This window comes from Amblyraja radiata, chromosome 5 (assembly GCF_010909765.2).
Source record: "Amblyraja radiata isolate CabotCenter1 chromosome 5, sAmbRad1.1.pri, whole genome shotgun sequence".
NCBI lineage: Eukaryota > Metazoa > Chordata > Chondrichthyes > Rajiformes > Rajidae > Amblyraja > Amblyraja radiata.
Genome location: NC_045960.1, coordinates 77770765 through 77797334, shown reverse-complemented (window position 1 = coordinate 77797334; position 26570 = coordinate 77770765). Strand labels below are relative to the sequence as shown.

At 39.3% G+C, this 26570-nt stretch overlaps 1 protein-coding gene across 1 annotated transcript in view; it reads left to right on the top strand.

Annotated features, from left to right (window-relative positions):
* Positions 1-25992, top strand: part of ddx1 (DEAD-box helicase 1) — a 38014-nt gene extending 12022 nt beyond the window's left edge. The window contains exons 6-26 of the mRNA XM_033021572.1: positions 289-336; positions 1566-1649; positions 2102-2185; positions 3163-3239; positions 3348-3420; positions 4163-4239; positions 4324-4438; positions 6096-6234; positions 7035-7095; positions 7435-7533; positions 8773-8862; positions 9620-9805; positions 12528-12579; positions 13953-14099; positions 14186-14277; positions 20626-20698; positions 20775-20847; positions 20942-20984; positions 22672-22767; positions 23728-23848; positions 25642-25992. Coding sequence (XP_032877463.1) covers positions 289-336; positions 1566-1649; positions 2102-2185; positions 3163-3239; positions 3348-3420; positions 4163-4239; positions 4324-4438; positions 6096-6234; positions 7035-7095; positions 7435-7533; positions 8773-8862; positions 9620-9805; positions 12528-12579; positions 13953-14099; positions 14186-14277; positions 20626-20698; positions 20775-20847; positions 20942-20984; positions 22672-22767; positions 23728-23848; positions 25642-25772 — 1961 coding nt within the window. The 3' untranslated portion in view covers positions 25773-25992. The remainder of the gene's footprint in view (positions 1-288; positions 337-1565; positions 1650-2101; positions 2186-3162; positions 3240-3347; positions 3421-4162; positions 4240-4323; positions 4439-6095; positions 6235-7034; positions 7096-7434; positions 7534-8772; positions 8863-9619; positions 9806-12527; positions 12580-13952; positions 14100-14185; positions 14278-20625; positions 20699-20774; positions 20848-20941; positions 20985-22671; positions 22768-23727; positions 23849-25641) is intronic.
* Positions 25993-26570: the final 578 nt, after the last annotated feature.

The window sequence follows — 26570 nt, the reverse complement described above, 5'->3', positions numbered from 1 at the left end:
CCCCCCCTCCCCTTTGTAAGAAAATGCCCTAAAATACTGAAGAAATTCAGAAAAAGAAATTAGATTCCTCCTTTAAACTGATTAGTGAAACCACTGAATGTTTATGAAGATTTAGAAATGTTTCATTTGGACAGCAGTTATCTTCACTTTCAAGAAATTGCATGTTTAAAACTTAAATTGTTTTATTCAGACGTGTCAGTAATGAAAGGTACTATCGTCTATATGAAATTTCAGTTACTTACATTTTATAAAATTTTCAGTATGTGTTTTATTATCTTTGTGCCTTAGTGTTCAATAAATGGCAGATGAATCCTTATGACAGAGGATCAGCCTTTGGTAAGTTTTTCAGAAAACATGAGCCATTAAGCTATTGCATTCTTCTTTACTGCATTGATATAATCATAAGAACAAATAAAGACTGAAAGGTTAAAGAAAATTGACGTTTTAAAAACTCAACTGGTATAAAAGATTGTGCACAGGGTATGTTTGATTACAGTGCGTTTTCAGGCTCCCAGAAGGACAGAGTGGTCCATGAATCAGCAACTTGATATCTTCTTGCACCCGATGATTTCCCCACCAGTCTAACAAATTAGCCAGGTTAAAAATGCAGCTAATTTATAAATATTGCCCTTCTCCACTGCTTGTCATCTTGAAGTTGGAAATCTTGCTACCTATGTAAATGCATTTTATGCCTACTTGTGCAGGTTTTCCTTTTCAAAGCTCAGTTATTCCTGAAACGACCTTTTCAGTATTTCCAGCAGTTATTTACATAAATGGGCTGATAGCAATCACCATTTATCCTTTCATGAGAAATCAAACGTTCTTGCTCCATTGCTCACAGAAAAGAGAAAATCTAATTGAGAAGACCAAGTTGCCAATTTAAGCTTGAGGAACAACACCCCTTATTCTACTGAAATGTCTATAACCCAATAGTATGAACATTGAAGTTTCCAATTTCAGATGACCCTATGTGCTATGTTCTGTAGGGTTCCTTCTGCCTCTCCTTCCTATGCACATCCTGCTGATATCTATTCCATCTACTGCCTACTCATTTCATCCACCTTATCCCCTCCCCATCTGTTTCCATCTGTTCTTCACCTCCTCCCTAATGATTCCCCTTATCACTTTGCTTATCAGGTAGCCTTTGTGTTCCTGGTTATCACCCTCCTAGTTGTCTCCATCATAATCCTCTGCTTCCGAGAATGCTATACTGTCTCGGAATAATAAATAACAGATGAGTAATCTTGGTAGAACTTCAAACAACACTTTAACACTCAACTATGAGTAGAACCGAGGTAAAACAAATTTGGTGCATACCTTCCCCAAAGAGTGATCAATGGTGAATTAATTACTATTTGTATCATGTCAAAAAGTTGTTTTTTATTGGGTAAGATGATCAAGGAATATGGAGCAAAAGCGTTATAAAAACGTTATAAAAATTATTCTTGAAATGCCATGATAAGCTGAAAGGACATTTCTATGTTTAAAATATTTCTTCAAGGCAATACATATCAACATATTTTTCCAACGTTTCTTCCTACAATCTCTCATTTGATTTTCTTCAGCTATTGGAGCTGATGGGATGTGCTGCCAAAGTAGGGAAATAAAAGAATGGCATGGATGCAGATCCACCAAGGGAGTGAAAAAAGGTAAGTATTGTGTGCCATAGACAGTTGAATTAATTCCCACAACATAGATCTGAATTACAGCGTATTATTGTTATATGAAAGATTCAGTTGAATCCTGTCTTCAAATGTAACATTTTAATGTAACATTTTAGTTTCCCACAAATCATTGAAGAGGTGGGGGTAGGGGTAGACGTAATGTTTTGTTTCATTATCATTTGCTACAGGAAATAATTATAATTTAACTTTTTCATCAGTTTATTTAAAGCAATGGAATAGATTAAAATAAACATACGAAGTAAAATCTGCTATGTTCCAATAATTGGAAAGTGTGGTGGAATGAAATAGATTGGAGCTGTCTCATGTTTTTGATACTAATTTTGAAAAAAAAGCACTTTCATAAATCTTATAAATTCAATTACTTCCTTGCACATTTTGAAGAGAATCTGGTGTTAAATGTATCACATTTTGTGCAGGCAAATACTATTATGAAGTACATTGTCATGACCAGGGCTTATGCAGAATTGGATGGTCCACGATGCAGGCTTCGCTGGATTTGGGTAAGTTAATTGACTTGAATATGTGGATGTTTGCATCATCATTAAAGCTGTCTGTATTATTGGGGACTGTCCAGTAGTTAAATGCACTTCTAAAAATGTTGTTTTCAACTAGAATCTGTTTCCAATGTGAGATGGGGTAAAATTGGGCATTTTAAATATGCTGGTATCAAATAAGTCTAATTTGATACTTGGATGTAAACACTCCTACACTAAATGTTACTAGAAGTGACAATAAAGGCAAATTTCATATGTATATACAAGAGGGAACTAGACAAACAGCTAATGATTTTAATAGATAGATTTTAAAATTCTGTTACTGACCTACAAGGCACTGAATGGTCTAGGTCCAAAATACATCTCTGACCTACTTGTTGTATATGAGGCGCCTAGACTCCTCAGGTCTTCAGGGACAGGTTTACTCTGTGTTCCCAGGGTCAGAACTAAAAAGGCTGAAGCAGCATTCGGTTTTTATGCTCCACACCTGTGGAACAAGCTCCCTGAACACCTGAGGTGTGCACAGACTGTAAGCGCATTTAAATCAGGCCTAAAAACACTGTTGTTTACTATAGCTTTTCCATAACCCGACATGCAGGTAATCTTAACCGTCTAATTTTAACCCTTTTATGTGCTTTTTTAAATCGTTTTATTGTTTCATTGACGTTGTTTTTATTATTCATACATTTGTCGTATTGCTTATTTTGCAATTTTTAATTATTGACTATTTTATTTTTTCTTTCCTGTAAAGCACCTTGAATTGCTGTTTGCACGAATGGTGCTATACAAATAAATTTGCCTTGCCTTTGCCTAATGATTATCTTGCGTTTAACCTATTTTAAGCTGAAGCAAGATTAAGTGTAGAGAAAACACAATAAAAGAATAAAGCATAATCAAGGATTAGTTCAGTTAAATGACTTGTTTCTGTACTGCAAATGAATGTTATAAACTGATAGTTTTCCTTTTGGGACAATTCTAAATAGGCACTGATAAATTTGGTTTGGGCTTTGGTGGCACTGGAAAGAAATCTCACAACAAACAGTTTGAGAGTTATGGAGAGGTATGGATATAATTTAGATGGACCTCAATATTATAACATTTCATTTTGATTCACATAGTTTCAACATTCAATGTCCTTATTATTTTGTGCAAAATTGCTTCTATTTAGGAATTTACCATGCACGATACTATTGGATGCTACATTGATCTTGATGGAGAATCTGTAAAATACTCAAAAAATGGTAAGTTTACTTAAAAATTCTCCATTTTTATGCGTACAGCTTGATAATGCTGGTTTAAAAATATTTTTCTGGTTTTTGCTTCAGATTCAATTTATGACCATCAATGAGTGACTTAATTTAAACATTAGACATGCTGTGGTAACAAACATCCCTATTGAAGTAAATGGCTAATTCTGACAATTAAGCTGTATTTGGAAAGAAAATATGACAGATGATGAATCTCTGTTCGTGAATCTGTGGGGTTCTTTGCCACAAAAGGCTGTGGAGGCTATGGTAATAGATATTTTTAAGGCAGAGACAGATAGATTCTTGATTAGTACGGGTGTCAGAGGTTATGGGGAGAAGGCAGGAGAATGAGGTTAGGAGGGACCTATAGATCAGCCATGGTTGAATGGCAGAGTGGACGATGTGCCGAATGGACAAATTTGGCTCCTATCACTTATGACCTTATGATAGGACTAATGACTTGACTTCTCTTCCTGTCCTATCAAATCTAACCTTGTCATTGTTGAACATATTAAAGAGGGGATTTGTGAATTGATAAAAGCACAGCTCAAATGTGGACAAGAGGGACTTGTGTAGATCTTGGTCGGCATGAGCAAGTTGGGCTGAAGGGGCTTTTTCCTTGCTGACAGCCATGTGTAAAACCGAAGTACATAACCAATCTGCATTAATACAATTAATACTTACTATAGTTGTTTTTTTCACTGAAATAACTACTAATTTCTTTTTCTTTAACCAGGAAAAGACCTTGGTCACGCTTTTGATATTCCTTCACATCTAAAGAACCAAGCTTTCTATGCCTCATGTGTTTTAAAGGTAATTTTCCCAATTAATTTTTTGGAAAAGAAAAATCCAGAAAACACTTGTAATAAACTAAAAATCATTGTTGTTGCATCGTAGAATGCCGAGCTCAAATTTAACTTTGGTGAAGAAGAATTCAAATTCCCTCCGAAAGACGGTTATCAGGCAATAGATAAGGCAGCAGATGATCATGTTGTAAAGTCACAGCATACTGGTATGTGATCGGTAACTTCTTGATTTACTTAAGTGTCAAGTAATTTAAATGATGTAGAAGCTATTCTTTAATGTGTGTGTATATAATAGTGAGATCTGCTCTAAAGAGCATTGATAAAGAGTAGAGAGTATTCCAGTCCTTTTGGACCCAAACTAGGGATTTTGGGAATGATTTCATAAAATGGGATTAACGTGCTTGAAAGCAAATGAAAGTTAGAGGGCAAAGCTGGAATTCCCAACCTCAATAATGATCTTAACGTGATGTGTCTTTACAAATAACCTCGCCTTTGGATAGATCTATGGTTTAGGCTTATTATTGTCAGGTCTACCAAAATACCATGAAAATACAATGCCTGCTATCCATCAAATCAGATTGTATTATACGTAAATAGAAGTAAGCCAAATTGAGTACAATAGACAGAGCAAAGGGGAAGATACAAAGTGCAGAATATAGTTCTCAACAGTGTAGTGCATCAGTTTCAGAGACAAAATCCAATGTCTTCAATTAAGTAAAAGTGCCCCAGCTTATGGAATGACTGTTCAATAGCCTGATAATAGTGGGGAAGAACATGTCTGGAAAGGGAAAATAATTATACAAATTATTTTATCATATAGCTGCATTTTTTATTTTTTATATATATTTTTTAAATATTTTTATTAGAAGTAGACATATTATAAAGTATAGTTACATATTATAGTAAAAAGACTTCATATACATCAGTCATACATTATTAAAATTTTCAATTATCAATTACTTCTGCTTCTAGTGTTTTTATTTTTTATAGAAAGAGAGAGAAAGAGAGGGTAGAAAGTTACAAATTTTAAAAAACCCATAAAAACAGAGGAGGTGGAATGGGTTACCTGTGATACGTCAATGGAGATAGGTTCGTAGATTATAAAGTATAGCTTTTCATCTGATCCTGAGTTCCAGTTTCAGTTGGGTCCTCGTGCTGTGCCAATCTATCCCTTCAGATAGTTAATGAATGGAGCCCAGATTTTATCGAAAATATCTTGTTTGTCCATTAAGACAAGTCTAATTCTTTCTAAGTATAGGGTCTTCGACATTTCCGTAATCCACATATTAATTGTGGGGGTTGTAGGGCCTTTCCAAAATTTTAATATTAATGTTTTCCCGATTATTATACTGTAGTCGAGGACATTTCTTTGGTTTGTTGTGAGTGTTAAACTTTGTTCTGATATTCCAAGTATTATTAATTTTGTGTTTGGGTCCAGTTTTGTATTAATAACTTCTGAAGTTATTTCAAAAATATCAGTCCAGAAATTTTTAAGTTTTATACAGTTTGCAAAGGTATGTGTTAAATTAGCCTCTAGATGTCGACATTTATCACAAATAGGAGAGATTTGTGGGAAGATTCTATTTAGTTTTATTTTAGAGTAGTGTAGTCTATGTAAGACCTTGAATTGTATTAAAGTATGTCTGGCATTTAATGAACATTGATGTATTTGTTGTAAACTTTTGTCCCACATATCTTTCGTTATAGGGTGACCTATTTCATTTTCCCATTTGTATCTATATGGTTCGGTCGGTGATATAGCTGCATTTTAACTCCTCTTGGAGGTGTGTTCTCACTATGCAGGTGACCAGGAATATATCTACAGCTTTTGCTAATCATCATAATTAAATTCATTCTTTTCAGGGACTGCAACAGTGGGTCAAACTAAAAACCTGCCAAATGCTCCAAAAGCTCTCATTATTGAACCATCCAGAGAGTTGGCTGAACAAACCCTCAATAATGTCAAGCAATTCAAGAAAAACGTTACTGATCCCAAGCTTAGGTAACAATTCTCTCCCCTCTTTCTTGTCCCTGTATAAATGTGCTTGTCTTTTTTTGCTTGTTCCACGATGCTCTCCAGAGTTGCAACCAAATAATATCTTTGATAGGGTGATTAATGCTGCTCTGCTCACCTATTATCTTGAGTTATTTAATATTGTTCCTTTCATTTCTGTAGCTGAACTGTGCTATATCCTCGCAAATTTGACTGCACCACCCCATTTCTCTTGTGTTTCATTTTCTCCGAAGATGTCAAACATTACCCTGGGCAGAGCATTGAAACTGACAATCTCCCTCTCATGTGTAAGAAAGAACTAGATGCTGGTTTAAATCGAAGGTAGACTGTCTGAATAAGGGTCTCGACCCGAAACGTCGCCCATTCCTTCTCTCCTGTGATGCTGCCTCACCCGCTGAGTTTCTCCAGCTTTTTGTGTCAATCTCCCTCTCATGCCAGGCTCCAATATTCATTCCGAGTGAATCCAGAGAAAGTAGTATATATGACTTTGGGGTTTAATTCTGAAAGGGCAAGGCTTCTTCTAAAATACATCTTTAATATTTCTTGATATGTTCAGCCTCTTCTATCTTTTACTGGAAATATAAATACATAGAAATGCAAATTTTAGTAAAATATATAAGAAATGTGTAGATTAATTTGCAATTGCCCCGCAGGTAAATGTCAGCTCAACCATTGGGTAATGTAATCTTTCTTCCTGAATAGATGGGGGTTTTTTTTGTCCTGGGAAACTTCTAATTGTTCCTTGTGCATGTCTGTATTCCTTAGTTATGCTTTTTCTTTTGTTTTAGGGAACTCCTAATTATCGGTGGTGTGTCTGCAAAGGATCAGCTCTCTGTCCTGGATCAAGGAGTAAGTTTTTTTTCTCTGTTCTTCAGAGATGAGAAGGCTTTTTATCTATTTCTCTGAAAATGTCAGCAGAAAAAAGGCATGAATTCTCCATGAATTAAAAAAAAAAATTTCAGTTGAGGTATTCGGATGTTATTCTTGTAAAGAATGTGACTATACGCTGTGGAAAATTGGCTGTAAAGCATACGAGAGGATTTCACTCTTGAAAAGTAGTGTAAAACATCTTAAAGATGTTGCTGAAAAAAATGTGGTTCAGCCCTCAACTTTATCTTTATATAGTAATTTGCAAATGAATGGATGCAATTGAAGTTCATCATTGATATATTCTTGTAAATTCTGCAGGTAGATATTGTTGTTGGAACTCCAGGAAGATTAGATGACCTTGTCTCAACAGGAAAACTTAATCTCTCCCAAGTTAGATTCTTTGTGCTGGATGAAGCTGTGAGTAATCAGTCATAATTATCTTTAATAATCCTAATTGCTATTTTCAGTGGTGTATTCCTATGGGTTCATAGCCCATCCTCTGTGACTAAGTCAGTACATTTGCATTGCTATTGAATTCATTAGGTAAATATTGAACCTGAGGCCCCAATCCAAAATTGTGCCTCCTTATTCCCCCCCCCCCCCCCCCCCCCAACCCTATCTGTCTTGTGATCGTGTCCAGGCTTGATCTCAGCACTCCTGAGAATGTTTCTGGTATTTTCTATAACTGTTCAAGATGTTATGGAGGTTGTGCAAGGCCCATTCAGCCAAGGGTTCATGAGGCATTGAGTTCTGCTTCACAACACCAAAGATCCAAGTTCTTTCTCAACTCTGGTGCTATTCAGATGGAGCTTGCATGTTCTCCCTGTTGCTACGTGCCTTTCCTTTAGCTGCTTTTGTTTCCTCCCATGTCCTAAAGAAGTGCGGTCTGGAAAGGTAGTTGGCCACTGTAAATCGCTCCTTGATGTGGGTGAGTGGTTGAATCCGGGAGGAGTTGATGAGAGTTGATGAGGAATTAATATAGAATTTGTGTAAATGGGTGGCTGGTGGTCAGTGCTGAGTTAATGGGCTGAAGGGTCTGCGCTAAATGTTATTCCCTTTATCCTGTACCTGTACACTGTGGGGGGCTTGATTGTAATCGTGTGTAGTCTTTTCGCTGACTGGATTGCACGCAAAAAAAAGCTATTTACTCTGTACCTCAGTACATGTGACAATAAATGAAACTATTTGTGCTGCATGTTTCTATGACTATGTGCATGTTAAGTAACCATTTTGCTTGGTAAAATGAACAATAATTGTAATACTTCTTTGCCAACTTTATTTTTAAATGCTCAATAATTGGTCTAATAATGTTACTAAAAAAAGTGTTTGATGAATTTCACCATTACTAATACATTGAAGAATTCATGAAATCTTTCTAAAGTGTCTATACTTATCAGCAAGGTGTAACCACTTTTCTCCAACACAACAACATTGGCACTTTTTAAAGGTTGTTGTCCCCTGCGTTTAATTTCCACACAAAAATGGTTTAATAATTAAAGAAAATAATATATGCACAAATTCATGGTCCCTCCTTGTAATGGAGAGAGGCAAACCAAAAAAAATCTATTCATAAAAAAAGTCCTTTGGTTTATTTTGATTTCATGTTTATTTTTATTATGACTAATAAGCAGCCAACTAATGTGGTTGCCTTTGTAGGATGGATTGATTTCACAAGGATATTCTGACTTCATTTCAAGAATACACTCTCAGATACCTCAAGTAACATCTGATGGCAAGAGATTGCAGGTAATGTATAGTTAATCAAATATATATATTTGTTTTATTTATGAAACAAAATACATACATTACAAGTGGTTGAGAGATGGACCAATGGACTGATGTCTAGAGTTGAGAAGAATGAGAGATGATTTTAATGTAGCATGCAATCCTGAGGAGGTTTTTTGGGGGAAGATGCTCAGAGAATGGTTACCGCTCTTGAGTGAATCTAAAACTAGGGGTGTATAGGAAGGAACAGCAGATGCTGGTTTACACCAAAGATAGACACAAAATGCTGGAGTAACTCAGTGGAACAGATAGTGTCTCTGGAGAGAAGGAATGAGTGACGTTTCAGGTTAAGACTAAGTGCACAGTTTCCAAATAAGGAGTTGCTTATTTAATACTGGGATGGGAGTATTGAGCATCTTTGAAATTCTCTATGATGGCTAAGTCATTAAATGTATCCAAACCAACAGAAAACATTTTTTTTGTCAAAGACTGTGGGGGAAAGGCAACAGGAAAGTGGAAAGTGGTCTTCAGATCAGCCATGATCTTATTAAATCGTGGAGCAGACCTGAGGCATCAAATGAGCTGCACTACTTTCTTCTTCTTGGTTATGAATGTAACATAGAATCTGATTAGTGCATTGGTATTTCACATGGCAAATCCACTGGCATGGGTTATTACAGAACAAATTAACGGAGGATTTACAATATTTTCTAATTGTAGTGAAATTGGCCTTTCAAACTTTAAATGTTATCACTTTTGCTTACCATTCTTTGCACAGGTAATTATTTGCTCTGCAACACTACATTCATTTGATGTTAAGAAGCTCGCAGAGAAAATTATGCATTTCCCAACCTGGGTAGACCTGAAAGGCGAGGATTCTGTTCCGGAAACAGTCCATCATGTTGTTCTGCGAGTTAACCCAAAAGTGGATCATCATTGGGAGAAACTTGGACGACGTATTCGGGTAAAAAGAATTGATTACTTTTAGTGTACTTGACCTGTTTACCTCAACAAGGATGGCATGCAACCTCTTTGTCAGTATACATTGAAATAGTTCTATTGAATGTTTTACATGGGAGTCGGCATGGTTTTGTATGTGGAAGAATGTGTCTCACTAATTTGATTTTTTTTAAATAACCAAGAAGGTTGACGAGGGCAGGGTCGTAGAATTAGTCTATAAGGATTTTAGCAAGGTTTTGATAGTAAGGGTCCTCCTAGCTGGCTGCTTTGAATTGTTAGATCGTATGAGATCCAGAGAGAACAAGTATACTGGATACAGAATTGGCTTCATGGCAAGAAGCAGAGGGTGGTGCGTAGAGAATACTAGAACATTTTTGGACAGAAGGCTCGTGACTAATAATGTACCTCAGATCGGTGCAGGGCCCTTTGCTGATTCTCATCTATATTAACAATTTGGATGAGAATGTGGGGCGTGATTTGTAAGTCCGTAAATGATATTAAAATAGATGGTATCATAGACAATGAAGATGGTTATCAAGAATCACAGCAGGATCTTTATCAGTTGGGCAAGTGGACTGAAGAATGGTTAATAGAGTTCAGACAGGCATGAGATTTCTCCTCGGATTTCCACGGATTTTGACATTCGGTTAAAAAAACAAATCTGTTTAAATCCGGCACGGACTTACCATCGCGAAGCCTGGGATCTTTTGCCGAGGATCGCCAGTGTTGGAGCTCCGACCACGGGGCCTGTGGACTTCTCTGCCTCAGAGGGCGGTGGAGGCAGGTTCTCTGGATGCTTTCAAGAAGGAGCTAGATAGGGTTTAAAATAGCGGAATCAAGGGATATGGGGAGAAGGCAGTAACAGGGTACTGATTGGGGATGATGAGCCATGATCACATTGAATGCTGGCTCGAAGGGCCGAATGGCCTACTCCTGCACCTATTGTCTATTGACTTTAACACCGTATTGACTTTATGTGCTGTGTGTAATTTTGCTGTTTACTTAATATGGCTGTATGGTAACTCAAATGTCACTACCTTAAATTGGTACGTGTGACAATTAAATTGAATCTTGATCCTTGAATCTTTCCGCGAGACAGGGAGCCGCTCTGCCGATGGTTGAGTGCGTGGAAATCCGCGGAGTCGATTTTAGCGGAAAGCGTGTAAGCGGGTGCGGGTCGACCGTCTTTGCAGCGCATCTCTACAGCTAGCGCTCGGCTCTGCACATGTAGTGTAGCGGTTTTCCTCTGTCCCCTAGGCCTACCGTACGGGGTTGGGGCGGGGCGCACAGAGTTACGTACACAACGCTCACTGCATTCAAGAGTCTGTATGTCATAGACACTACAATGTTCTTTTTTTTTACCTGATTCAATCAGGTGAAATGTGTTATTGTAAGGTATAAAAAAAATTTAAACTATAAATTAAGGGTAAACACACAAGGAAATGGTGTCATTTCAAGGTATAATTATCAAAAAATTATCAAAAATTACCTGTGTAAAGGATACCTCACTAATTAGAGTAAACAAGCAAGATATCATGATACGTATAGGTGTATTATAAAATATTTTCAATATGACAAGTGTAAACAAGCATTTTTGCTTGTTGGTGTCATATTAAGGTATGATTATCACATTTTCTGTGTAAATTAAGAAGTGACAAGCAAGTAAATGGTATTATTTTAAGGTACAATTAAAAAAATTACAGTATACAGTAAGGGTAAACAGGCAAGAAAACTGTGTAATTTCAAGGTACAATTATCAAAACATTTCTGCATTACCTTTTTACCCTCGCCAGGGGCATTGCCCCTTGGAACCCTATCGGGGCAATGCCCCCTGGATCCCCATCTTACTTCCTCTCTTTTCAGTTTTTTTCTTGTCTCGTGCCTGAGTGTTGTAAGTGTGAAGTATTACATTTTGGGAAGTCAAACCAGGCCAGGACCTCCACAGTGCACAGAAGAGGACTGATGTAGAGCAGAGTAACCTAGGAGTACAAGTACGTAGTTCCCTGAAAGTGGTATCGCAGTTAGATAGTGTGGTGAAGAAGATGTTTTTGGCACATTGCCCTTCAGCCCACATTGCATTGCAGTTGTACAAAATGTTGAGGCTGCACCTGGAGTATTGTGTTTAGTTTTAGTCATCCTTCTCTTGGAAAAATGCCATTAAATTGGAAAGAGTGCAAAGAAGATTTACATGTCAGGACACCAGGGCCTGAGCTACATGGAGAGGTTGGTCAGGTTAGAGCTTTATTCCTAGCGGGCCAAGGGGTGATCTTAGAGTGGTGTATTAAATAATGGGAGGAATGGGTGAATTCAGTCTTTTTCACAGGATAGCGGAATAAAGAACTAGAGGACATTGGTTTAGGGTTAGAGGCAAAAGATTGAATATGAACCCGAGGGGCAACTTTTTCCACAGAGGGTGGAAAAAGTATATGAAACATGCTGCCAGAGGACATAGTTGAGGCAAGTAAATTAACAACATTTAAAAGACATTTGGGCAGGTACATAGATGATAAAGATAAAGTGAAATGGTCCAATCACAGGTAAATGGGACTTGCTTATACGTGGCATGATGGTAGTCACAGACAAGTTTAGCTGAAGGTCCTGTTTCTGTAACTTGACTTTCCTCCAAACCACCTGCTTTGCCAACTCCAAAGAACATATAAATAATGTGTAAATATTAAACCAGTAGGGGGTCAAAGTGTGTGATCTACTTTGTTTCTCTTCCTCAGACAGATGAAGTTCATGCAAAAGATAACACAAGACCTGGTGCCAATAGTGCTGGTCAGTACAGTTTCATTAGATATGAATGAATGAATAAGTTTATTGGCCAAGTATGTTCAAACACAAGGAATTTGCCTTGGTGCTCCGCTTGCAAGTGACAACATGACAAACAGTGACAATTAAGAATGACGCATAAAACATTAAACATTAATAATAAAACATTATCGATTAAACATGTAAATTAAAATACCAGAGCAAAAGGAGCCTACAGATTTTTGATTATTGACTAGAGCTACTACTCGTGAAAAAAGCTGTTTTTATGTTTGGCTGTGGCAGCTTTGACAGTCTGGAGTCGCCTTCCAGAGGGAAGTGATTCAAAGAGTTTGTGGCCAGGGTGAGAGGGGTCAGAGATGATCTTTCCCACTCGCTGCATGGCCTTTGCAGTGTACAGTTCGTCAATGGAGGGAAGGTTGCAGCCAACAACCTTCTCAGCTGATCGGACAATTTGCTGCAGCCTCTGGAGGTCGTGCTTGGTGGCTGAGCCAAACCAGACCATGATGGAGACGGTGAGGGCAGATTCTACGATGGCAGTATAGAATTGGACCATCATTGCCTGTGGCAATGATGCATTCTCAAAGCATAATACCTGTCAAATATTTTGTGTAATGGAGACATCTTGAAACGTAAAAGTTTCAAGGTCAATGAACATAAATTGAATTCAAATTATTAACACCGAGTGACGAGTTAAATAAATAATTTTGTGCAAAGAGATATTAGAGCAAGGAGTATCTTGTCGTTGAATAGGTGAGGCAGAGGACATTCTATATGTAAACAGTTTCCTGTTAGAGGAAATAATTTGAATTTTTTCACCATTTGAAACATTTCATCATTAAGAGCATCATGATTAGAACAAGCCAACTTACTATTGATAGTTTTGGTCCCCTTTTGGTGAAACTTCACTGTGCATCCTCCAAAGCTAATTTATCCTTAAGATGAGATGCCTAGAACTAATTATGTCTGTCTCAGAACTGTTGTGCAGCAGAAGCATAATTTGCTCCATCCCCCTTGTGATTAAGTCATTCTATTAACACTTTTATTTTGCTTTTGTACCTTTCTGCGAGTTTTATTCAATGGCTATTTGTGATTCCAAGGTGCATCAATTATAGAGATACATGGACAGCATGATAGATTTCTGTAGTCAAAAGAGGAAAACATCAAATATACTATGGGTAAATAGCAGTGAGAAAGACATTTCTGCATTTAGTTTCAAATGTCACAATGTTTTTACAAGAGTTGCTGAAGGAGTAGATGATTTAAAAAAATCTAAAATCACCTTTCTGTTGTTTTGGTCTTAGCATTTATTAATAGCTATTTTAGTGGTTTTCATTTTGCTTAAACATTTCTTTGTTTAATTAACCCTATTGTTTTTCTAGAGATGTGGTCTGAAGCTATTAAAATACTGAAAGGTGAATATACTATACGTGCAATCAAAGAACACAAAATGGATCAAGCGATCATTTTTTGCAGAACAAAGATTGACTGTGATAACATGGAACAATATTTTGTTCAGATGGGAGGAGGTGAGTTAGTTTTAAAGTGTGTTGGTTTGTTCTGATTATTTGCCATGGGGTTGAGTTTCTCACATCAAATTAATTTGCTGTTTCAGGTCCAGATAAAAAGGGACATCAGTTCTCTTGCGTTTGTTTGCATGGTGACAGAAAGCCAAATGAAAGAAAGCAAAACTTGGAACGATTCAAGGTACTTCTGAGAAATATTTCTGAGAAACCTCTGCTCGGTTCGCACTAACCAACCTGATCTCCCAGTGGCCCAGCACTTCAACTCCCCTCCCATTCCGAATCTGACCTTTCTGTCCTGGGCCTCCTCCATGGCCAGAATGAGCCCCACCGCAAATTGGTGGAGCAGCACCTCATATTTCACTTGGGCAGTTTACACCCCATCCGTATGAACATTGACTTCTCCAATTTCAGGTAGTCCTTGCTTTCTCCCTCCTTCCCCTCTCCTTCCCAGCTCTCCCACAGCCTACTATCTCCGCCACTTCCTTTCTTCTTCCCATCCCCTCCCACCCCCCACCTCCACGTCAGTCTGAAGAAGGGTCTCGAGCCGAAACGTCGCCTATTTCTTCACTCAATAGATGCTGCCTCACCCGCTGAGTTTCTCCAGCATTTTTGTCTACCTTCTGAGAAATATTGTGTATGTTAACACTTTGGTAGTCGGGTTGAGTACATTAAAAATCAGTGTGCAACTGCTGGATTTCAGTAATTTCATCTCTTAGTGCATTTATTTTTGTTGCATTTCACAAATTATTTTTTTGGTAGTAATTTGACATAAAATATTGATTAGTTTTCCAAAATGCATCAGTATTGCTAATACTTTTTAAAAGAAAAAAACACAATGCAATTCTAAGAAAATTGGCAAATTAAAAATGTTTTTCTTAAATATGTATTCAATTAAACACCAGTGAAGGGAGATACCTACTTGATAACTCCAATTATATACTTGCAATCCATATTTAGTTATATATTTAGCCTCTTGCAGGTTAATTATAAGCATTAGTAGGGTTAATAAACTTTCTTCTAAACATAAAACAGTACAGCACAGGGACACGACCTTTATGTCTGTGCCGAGCATGATGAAGTTAAACTAATCTTCTCTGTCTGCATATGATCCATATACCTCCATTCTCTGCATATTTATATGCCAATCTCTTATACGTCTCTATTGTTTCTGCTTCCACACTACACCTGGCAGCGCATTCCAGGCACCCACCACCCTTTGTCCCTCTTTGACCTTAAAGCTATCCCCTTTAGTCCTTGATATTTGTACTCTGTGAAAAAGGTTTTGAATGCCCTATCTATGCCTCTCATAATTTTATGTACTTCTATCAACCTCCGATGCTCCAGAGAAAACAACCCATATTTGTCCAACCTCTCTTTATAGTTAATATCCTCTAATTCAGGCATCATTCTACTAAACCTCTTCTGCACCCCCACCATATCAATAGACAATAGGTGCAGGAGTAGGCCATTTGGCCCTTCGAGCCAGCACCTCCATTTAATGTGATCATGGCTGATCATCCCCAATCAGTACCCCGTTCCTGCCTTCTCCCCATATCCCCTGACTCGGCTATCGTTTAGAGCCCCATCTAGATCTCTCTTGAAAGTATCCAGAGAACCGGTATCCACCGCCCTCTGAGGCAGAGAATTCCACAGACTCGCAACTATCTGTGAGAAAAAGTGTTTCCTCATCTCCATTATAAATGGCTTACCCATTATTCTGAAACTGTGACCCCTGGTTCTGGACTCCCCCAACATCGGGAACATGTTTCCTGCCTTTAGCGTGTCCAAACCCTAAATAATCTTATATGCTCCAATAAAATTGCCTCTCATCCTTCTAAACTCCAGAGTATACAAGCCCAGCAGCTCCATTCTCTCAGCATATGACAGTCCCGCCATCCCGGGAATTAACCTTGTATACCTATGCTGCACTCCCTCAATAGCAAGAATGTCCTTCCTCAAAGTATGGGACAAAACTGCACACAATACTCCAGGTGTGGTCTCACTAGCGCCCTGTACAACTGCCGGACGACCTCTGCTCCTATACTCAACTCCTCTTGTTATAAAGGCCAACATGCCATTTGCTTTCTTCACTGCCTGCATGCTTACTTTCATTGACTGATGAACAAGAACCCCCCCAGATCCCGATGTACTTTTCCCAACTTGACATCATTTAGATAGTAATCTGCCTTCCTGTTTTTGCTACCAAAGTGAATAACCTCACATTTATCCACATTAAACTGCATCTGCCCACTCACCCAACCTGTCTGTCATCCTGCATTCTGAAAGCATCCTCCTCACAGTTCACACACTTTGTGCCACCCAGCTTTGTGTCATCTGCAAATTTGCTAATGTTACTTTGAATCCCTTCATTGATGTATATTGTAAATAGCTGCAGTCCCAGCACCGAGCTTTGCGGCACCCCACTAGTCACTGCCTGCCATTCTGAAAGGGACCCGTTAATCCCTACTCTTTGTTTCCTGTCTGCCAACCAATTTTCTATCCATGTCAGCACTATACCCCCAATATCATGTGCCCTAATTTTGCCCAATAATCTCCTATGTGGGACCTTATCAATAGCTTTCTGAAAGTCCAGGTACGCTACATCCACTGGCTCTCCATTCTCCTAGTTACATCCTCAAAAAATTCCAGAAGATTAGTCAAGCATGATTTCCCCTTCGTAAATCCATGCTGACTCGGACCGATCCTGTTACTGCTATCCAAATGTGCTGCTATTTCATCGTTTATAATTGACTCCAGCATCTTTCCCACCACCAAAGTCAGGATAACTGGTCTATAATTCTGTTTTCTCTCTCCCGCCTTTCTTAAAAAGTGGGATAACATTAGCTACCCTCCAATCCACAGGAACCGATCCTGAATCTACAGAACATTGGAAAATTATCACCAATGCATCCACGATTTCAAGAGCCACTTCCTTAAGTACCCTGGAATGCAGACCATCAGGTCCTTGGGATTTATCAGCCTTCAGTCCCATCAGTCTACCCAACATCATTTCTTGCCTAATGTGGATTTCCTTCAGTTCCTCCATCAACCTAGATCCTCTGGCCACGAGTATATCAGGAAGATTGTTTGTGTCCTCTTTGGTGAAGACGGATCCAAAGTACCTGTTCAACTCATCTGCCATTTCCTTGTTCCCCATAATAAATTCACCTTTTTCGGTCTTCAAGGGTCCAACGTTGGTCTTAACTATTTTTTTCCTCTTCACATACCTAAAGAAGCTTTTACTAGCCTCCTTTATATTCTTGGCTAGCTTAATTTTGTACCTCATCTTTTCTCCCCGTATTGCCTTTTTAGTTCTCTTTTGTTGCTCTGTAGACATTACCCAATCCTTTGCTTCCCGCTCATCTTTGCTACGTTGTACTACTTCTCTTTTATTTTTATACTGTCCCTGACATCCCTTGTCAGCCAGGTTTGCCCCTTACTCCGCTTGGAATCTTTCTTCCTCGTTGGAATTAACTGATACCGCACCTTCTGTATTATTCCTAGAAATACCTGCCATTGTTGTTCCACTGTCATCCCTGCTAGGGTATCTTTCCAGTCAACGTTGGCCAGTTCCTCCCTCATTGCTCCGCAGTCCCCTTTATTCAACTGTAACACCGACGCCTCCGATTTACCCTTCTCCCTCTCCAATTGTAGATTAAACTTGACCATATTATTATAATAATAATAATAAATTTTATTTATGGGCGCCTTTCAAGAGTCTCAAGGACACCTTACAAACATTTAGCAGGTAGAGGAAAAACATGTAAGGGGTATGAATTAAATAGTAGAGACATGACTAGTACACAAAGTAAAGACAGAATTCAATTCAAAACACAATATGAGGCAATTAATGCACAGATTAAAAGGGAGGGGGACGTGGGGCTAAGGATAGGCAGAGGTGAAGAGATGGGTCTTGAAGCGGGACTGGAAGATGGTGAGGGACACGGAATTGCGAATCAGTTGGGGGAGGGAGTTCCAGAGCCTGGGAGCTGCCCTGGAGAAGGCTCTGTCCCCAAAACTGCGGAGGTTGGACTTGTGGATGGAGAGGAGACCGGCTGATGTGGATCTGAGGGACCGTGAGGGTTGGTAGGGGGAGAAGAGGTCAGTGAGATAGGGGGGGGCCAGATGGTGGAGGGCTTTGTAGGTGAGGATCAGGATTTTGTAGGTGATCCGGTGGGAGATGGGAAGCCAGTGAAGTTGTTTGAGGACTGGAGTGATGTGATGCCAGGATTTGGTGTGGGTGATGAGTCGGGTGGCTGCGTTCTGGACCAGTTGGAGTCGGTTGATATAGGTGGAGCTGATGCCAAGGAGAAGTGAGTTGCAATAGTCCAGTCGGGAGGAGATGAAGGCATGGATGAGTCTCAGCAGCGGGAGGTGTGAGAGAGGGTCTGAGTTTGGCGATGTTGCGGAGATGAAAGAAGGAGGTTTTAATGACATGGCGGATGTGAGGCTCAAGGGAGAGGGTGGAATCAAAGATCACGCCAAGGTTGCGGGCCTGGGGAGATGGGGAGACAGTGGTGCCGTCGATGGTGAGAGTGGGGTTATTGATTTTGCTGAGTGGCTTTGGAGCCTAGGAGGAGGAATTCTGTCTTATCGCTGTTGAGTTTGAGAAAGTTATGTTGCATCCAGGTTTTTATATTATGGTCACTACCTCCTAATGGCTCCTTAATCTCAAGTTCCTTTATCAAATCTGGTTCATTACATAACACTAAATCCAGAATTGCCTTCTCCCTGGTAGGCTCCAATACAAGCTGTTCTAAGAATCCATCACGGAGGCACTCCACAAACTCCCTTTCTTGGGGTCCAGTCCCAACCTGATTTTCCCAGTCTACCTGCATGTTGAAATCTCCCATAACAACCCGTAGCATTACCTTTACTACATGCCAATTTTAACTCCTGATTCAACTTGCACCCTATATTCAGGCTACTGTTTGGGGACCTGTAGATAAGTCCCATTACGGTCTTTTACGCTTACAATTACTTAGTTCTATCCATACTGACTCCACATCTCCTGTTTCAATGTCACCCCTTGCAAGGGACTACATTTAATTCCTCACCAACAGAACTACACCACCCCTTCTGCCCACCTGTCTGTCTTTTGGATAGGAGGTATACCCTTGAATATTCAGTTCCCAGCCCTGGCCCTCTTGCAGCCATGTCTCCGTAATTCCCACAACATCATATTTGCCAATTTCTAACTGAGCCTCAAGCTCGTCCACTATTTCTTATACTTCGCGCATTCATATACAACACTTTGACCTCGGTATTCACCTCCCCTCTCTCACCACTCGCAATTGGCCCTGACCTTACTCTCTTTATCACTTCTTCAACTTTCCTTCCCATTAATTAGAGAGTCTTTTGTAACTTTTTCTGTACTCACTTACCCTTCAACTCCATCTTTTTACTCCCAATTTGTCAAACCCTCCCCCCCACTATTTAGTTTAAACCCACACGCGTAGCCCCAGCAAACCTGCCTGCCAGAACGTTGGTCCCCCTCCAGTTAAAGTGTAACCCGCCCCTTTTGTACAGGTCTCCACTACCCCAGAAGCGATCCCAGTGGTCTATAAATCTAAATCCTTGCTCCCTGCACCAGCCCCTCAGCCACACATTCAGATCCCCTATCTCCCTGTTGCTGTCCGCACTAGCACCAGGCACTGGAAGCCATCCAGAGATAACCGCCCTAGAAGTCCTGCTTTTCGGTCTTCTTCCTAACTCTCTGAACTCGAGTTGCAGAACCTCCTTCCTCTTCTTCCCGATGTTGTTTGTGCCTACGTGCACGACTACTGCCGGCTGTTCTCCTTCCCTCTCGAGGATGTTCTGAATTTGGCTCGTGACATCTTGAACCCTGGCACCAGGGAGGCAACAGACCATCCTCGCGTCTCGTCTACCGCAACAGAATCCCCTGTCCACTCCTCGGACAATTGAGTCACCCACCACCATGGCTCTGCCCGAAGTCGGTCTCGCCGGTCGAGTCCCAGCTCTAGGATTGGAGCCACCAACGTATCTCCCTCTCAGACTGGAAGCGTCGTCTCCCCCGACAGTTTCCAAGAGGGCGTACCTGTTTTCATTAGGCACAGCCACCTGGGTCTCCTGCACTCCACGGTTAGCACCCTTTCTCTCAGTCACACACCTTCGCTCTTCCCGTATCCTCGGCGTGACCACCTCACTGTAGGTCCTGTCCAGGAAAATTTTGTTTTCCCGGATATCTTCCACATTCTTCCTGTCATGGGCTGAACAGAACTGCATGCAATACTTCAGGTATGGCCTAACCAACGTTTTATGAAGCTGCAACACGACCTCCTGACTCATGAAGGCAAACGTACTGTCTACCTTACCCCTCTATCTACTTGTTCTATGAAAATGTTCTATGTTCAGTTTCTTGCTTAATTTTTTGTGCTGATATCTTTAACCACTGTTTAAGGCCAAAACTTGCAGGTAGGTATGGTAGAATGTTCAGAATAAGGCAATTAAAAAAAAAAAAAAAACATGGTGCCATTTAACTGAATATTTTGATTTATTTTTTGGAAAGAAAATTGATGTGAAATTCATGATCTGTACTGATGTGGCTGCCAGAGGAATTGATATTCGTGGTGTTCCTTTTGGTAAGTGAAATATATAACAGCTGTGTTGTTACTCTTTAATTTGGCACAATGCTAATTTACTTTTACTTTCACATAGTAATTAATGTGACTCTTCCTGATGAAAAGCAAAACTATGTTCATCGGATTGGAAGAGTGGGAAGAGCTGACAGGTAATTCACTTTTTTTGTAAACTGCATTTTCATTTCTTTCTTAAAGTAGAAACATTTTTTTAAATTGCAAAGTAACATTTAATTCTCTTTTTAGAATGGGTCTAGCCATTTCCTTGGTGGCAACTGAGAAAGAAAAGGTAAAATATTGCACTAATAATATTGTTCGTGAGAGGTTTTTTTGAGTGATTCTATATTATAATATAGAATAAGTGTTAAACTTTTAACATTAAATAGCTACAATTTTGATTTATCTGACAATTGTTTACAACTTGTGAAAGTTGCAGTGGCTTTTGGACATTGTCTGAGCGTTATATAACCTAGTTCCTTGTCTTAAGATCAATCATGTGAAAAAACCTTTGGAGAGTATGCTCATTTCATTATGTATTAAGATTAAAATCTATTTAAAAATCAATGTGCTGAAAAATGCATAAAATAACAATTAACCTTTGCAAAGTCTCTAACTTCTGAAAGGTTGACATTGCCTACCTATTATTTCTTTCCTATGACTGGCTACCATTGTCTCAGTAATTTGTCCAAACCTTTACTCATTATTTTGTTCTTTAAATGTTTGCATGTCTTTCTTTTTCTTCCCTTTATGTCTTCAGCTTTGCCGTTTAATACTGGCTATATCCATTTTCCGCTCTCTCCATTCCACAATTAACAGTGGTGATAGAGTCATACGTTGTGGAAACTGGACCTTTGGCCCAACTTGCCCACACCGATCAACCCACATGCCTGCATTTGGCCCATATCCCCCTAAACCTGTCCTATTCATGTACCAGTCTAATTGCTTCTTAAATGTCGTGATAGTCCCTGCCTGGACTACCTCCTTCGGCAGCTCATTCCATACACCCACCACCTTTTGCATGAAAATCTTACCCCTCAGATTCTTATAAAATCTTTTCCCCTTCACCTTAAACCTATGCCCTTTGTATCTCGATTTCCCCACTCTGGGCAAGAATCTCTGCGTCCAACGAATCTATTCCTCCAATGATTTTATACACCTCTTTAAATCACCGCTGCTCCTCCTGCGCTCGAGTCCCAGTCTGCTCAACCTCTGTCGATAGCTCAGACCCTCAAGCCCTGGTAACATCCTTGTAAAAAATTTCTGCACCATTATCAACTTAACAACATCTTTCCTATAACATTGTGCCCAATACTGAACATAATACTGTAAATGCCGCCTTCGCAACGTCTTATATAACGGCAACATGACCTCCCAACATCTGCATACTAAACATGGGTCCTCAAGCAACCCATGTCCCAATCTTGTGCAATCATCTACACCAAATAATTTGCACTGAATTTACTTTTTTCCCATTTTCAAAGCTTTAAGACTTTTTTTCAACCAGAAAAGGGAGCTGGCCATTCATGCCTCCCCCATGCAGCTCTGCCATTCACTGAGATCATGGTTAATCGTTTAGCTCAGCATCACTTTCCTGCATTAATACTATTTCTCAGGATTCCATTAATATCTAGAAGCTATTGATTAGGCCGACTACGTATATTGAGACTGACGCCAGACTATATATCTAATGAAGGCAGCTTTGCATCTACCCTATCAAAGTTAACATAGATGCAAACCAGTTAGGTTTTTGTACTACTCAATGACACAATCTCATTATTCTAAAATCTACATCACCATTCAATCATGGCTGGTCTATCTCTCCCTCCTAACCCCATTCTCCTGCCTTCTCCCCATAACCTCTGACACATGATCTAATCAAGAACAGAACTAATCCGCAAAATAATTAAAAATATTTTCATGCAACCAACATTTATAAACAATTTGCCATTAAATCATTTACTTTTAAACATTCATAGGTTTGGTACCATGTTTGTGGAACTCGTGGACGAGGTTGCTTTAACACCAAGCTGAAGGATCAAGGTGGATGTACCATATGGTACAATGAAATGCAGGTACAGTATTTATAAACGTTTAATTTTACAGCCATTTACCTCAAGTTGCAACAATTATATTGTCCAAAATATACAAACTCATTTATTTAGATATAAATGGCATAGAACAGGAGGAATTATAGCATGATGCCCATTTTTAAATTACTTTTTAATTTTCAAAATCATCTTTGTATAATTAGATGTTTCACCCTATGCTGCCTGTCATCATGCCAAGGGATAGCTGTGTTTGTTTTCATTTACTGCGTTTATAGCTGTAAATAAGCTGCAGCTGATTAATTTTCTGTAAAGTCAAATGTTATTTTTTCATACCCTTGGAACTCATCTTAGCTAAATTAAACACATTATAGGAACATGATTAGACTTTTGCAATGAGATTGTTTTATATCTGCAATACGATTTGACAAATGTTAAATAATTTGGACATGTTCACGTTAAATCAGATTGTGTGGGGTTTATTTTCATTTATTTTTGACATCACATGTTTTGGCATGCAAGACTACAATGTAAGATGAACTGATAACAATATTATCACATCAGAACCATTCCTGACTGCATAAATTAAATACATGCATGGTAAAATAGTAAAAAAAAAATAAGAAAAACTATCTGCTATACCTGAATGTATAGCAGAAGTGGCATCATCCCCTGTAATCCCTTGTGCAGGTAAATAGGTAATCTGTGCTATATTTCCAGGAGAATTCCGGGAAAGTGGCCACATTTTAGAAGAATATACGATGCGTATTGACATAATAAAGAATTCCAGAGGCTTAATGAGAGATGTTGGAAGATCAAATTGGAGCAGCTCTTGGTACCCATCCTGACCTTGGGTGCTGTCTTTGCACGAGATTGCTGTATAGGTTTTCTTCTAGTTGTTCCGGTTTCCACCCAAAGCCTAAGATTTGTCACTAAGAAATGTTTTCTCTTTTTACGTCCATTCCGTCTGACCCTGTTTCCAAACAGTTGTTGACTGAAGTTGAAGAGCACTTGAATGTCATCATCTCTCAAGTTGAGCCTGACCTAAAAATTCCAGTGGATGAGTTTGATGGTAAAGTAGTTTATGGACAGAAAAAAGCAATGGGAGGTGAGTGTTTTGGAGAAGAACTTTATCATAATGTTGCATTTCTATTTAGAAAATAAACCCATAATATTTGAATAAAATCATAGAATGCATAGACTTGAAGGCCATTTGATATATGTGAAATCAATGACTATTCTTTTGAAAGACCTGTCTAACTTACATTTTCCTTTGCTCTTACTCTATCTTTGTATTGTTATCCTTTAAATCAGGGATCGGCAACCTTGTTCTGCATAGGGGCCAGGCGCGTGTCTGTGAGCGGATGGCGGGCCACATCTATCACGCGTACACATGGATCCCGCCCCCATCCCGCCCTGGATGGCAGGCATCAAATCACGTGTTCACATAGATCCCGCCCCTTCCAGGACGCCATCCGGAGCACTGGCCCCTTTTTACGGGCGCTCACGAACATGGTGCACATACGCATCTATGGCTCGGTCCTGAAGGCGATGGCTCAAATATCACACTCACTCATCCCCGGCCCGATCCCGACAGTGAAGCCCAGAAACACAGAAGGTACACGGCCGTGCCGGTGGCTTTGTGCAGGATGCGGTACAGCCAGAGCTTCGGCCGCGCACGTCGCTCGGCGGCTCCGCCATTGCGGCCACCAGCGCAGACTTCCTTGCGTCACCGCACTTGGGCGCCGCAGCCTCAGGCCCAGGAGGAGGAGCCCGCCCCCACGCAGGGCGATGGGCAGCAGGATTGAATGCGTCTTTTTCAGTGTTTCACCCGACCTTCGGTCTGAAATTCACCTTCCACGTACCGGAAATGACAGATGTCTGCGGGCTGGATGATTACGGGGAAAAAAATACGCCGGCGGTCCGGATGATTTCGGATTACGGGCCACATTCGGTCGTAACCCCTGTTTTAAATAATTATCCAGTCACCTTTTGAAAATTACTTTTGAATCTGCTAATCAAAATACAAAAATCTTTTTTTTTTAAATAAAAAAATTCCAAATTGCCTCTGCACTTTGATCTAATCAGTTAAATCCATGCCCTCTAGTTACCAATGCATCTGTACTTGAAAGATTTTTTACATTCATCAATGGTATGTGGTTGTCATTGGCAAGATAACTTTATTGCCCAACTATAATCCCCTTTTAAATTTCCCAGTAATCCACTCAAATTTGAAGGGCAGTTGGTAAAGAACCAGATTTTAATCTCTAAATTAAATCAAATGTATCTTTTTATACTAATCTGGTACATACAAATACTATTACTGAGGTTTTTCCAAGTCCCATGTTTATTTATTTAACTTCCCAGCTGGAATGGTGCAGTTTGAATTTGTGAATCAATAGCTCTGACCTCTGGATTATTAATGCAACAATGTAATCTGTTTCTCCAACTCCTCAGTTCTTACCTAGTACAAATTTAGAAAATACAAGATTAAATTCGGTGTTATACCTTGGAACATATTTAGTAGAAAGTAGGAAGAACAAAAGCTAGCTGGAGCCAGATCACCTTTAGTAATGAGGAATACCAGTTCAGTCTGAAGCAAAATCCATGTGACAGATGAACAATTGTCCCTACATGTTTTTGTGCTTCTGCCGGTTTTGGTATCTCTTTTCTTTATCATCAATTAATGAGATTTTAAAATAACTGCATTCGTAGGCTCGCTTTCCTCTTACAAATTTTATTCTGTAAAGTACATTTGTTGAACTGCTTCTGTCAACTCAAAGAACAGTAGGCTCAGCTGGCTTCTTTAGTAATGAATGTGTGTCGCCTAAGATGAATTAAACTGTAAATGTCTTAATTTAAATGTCTTAATTTTCTCACTCTTGCTCTTCCTCTTGGCAGGTAGCACGTTTAAGGGTCATGTTGATGCTTTGGCACCGACCGTGCAAGAGCTGGCTGCTCTTGAAAAGGAGGCGCAGTCGTCTTTCTTACAGTTTGGCTTTCTTCCCAACCAATTGTTCAAGCGCTTTTGATTGCAACATGCGCCTTAATTTAGTTCAACAAAGAAACTGACAAGTTACTAAAGAACCTTGAAGATGTTTATTACTGCAAAATGACATCTAGAAATGGTTAACAATCACTAGCTTCTGCACATTGACCCCTGTATAAGAGCTTGACAGTTTCGGTATCGATCTAATGTGGCAATGAAACATTAGGTGTCAGAGTTGCTATGAATAAACACTTCAAAAACTATTGTGGGTTGTGTGATTTAGTGAAATATTAATGAAAAGTGGGATTTTAATTACACATTTTTCTGTCAATTATGAAAAAACTGACCATGTTTTCATGCTAACTGGGCAGTTTCAAAGGATCACCATTAAGTAGTTGTTTATTAAACTATTCCTTACTCATCAGTTCAGTGTTGGGCTAATAATAAGCCTGCCTATATTTCCAAGTTTGCTTTCACTAGTCTGAGGATATTAGTTAATAATCTTTTCATTCCATTTTCTTGCAGGTTTTTAAGATGAATTTATTTTGGTTTGATTTTTATATATATAAATGCTACCATGCGATGCAATTAGGCACAACTTTAACCAAAGTTAAATCTATAATGTGCATTGAAGTAGTAGATGTTAGAATGCAGATGCTCCATGCTCCACCACAAAGTTGATCTAGTATAGTGCAGTGCCATAATACTTCAGGAAAACTCATTTTCATGCTGCTTTGAGTTGAAAATTGGCTACGTCCTGATTAAGACAACGGATAAGACAATCAAAATAAGCAATTGGAATTGGAATTCCTAAGCCCATTCTTTGTGAACTCCATGTGTG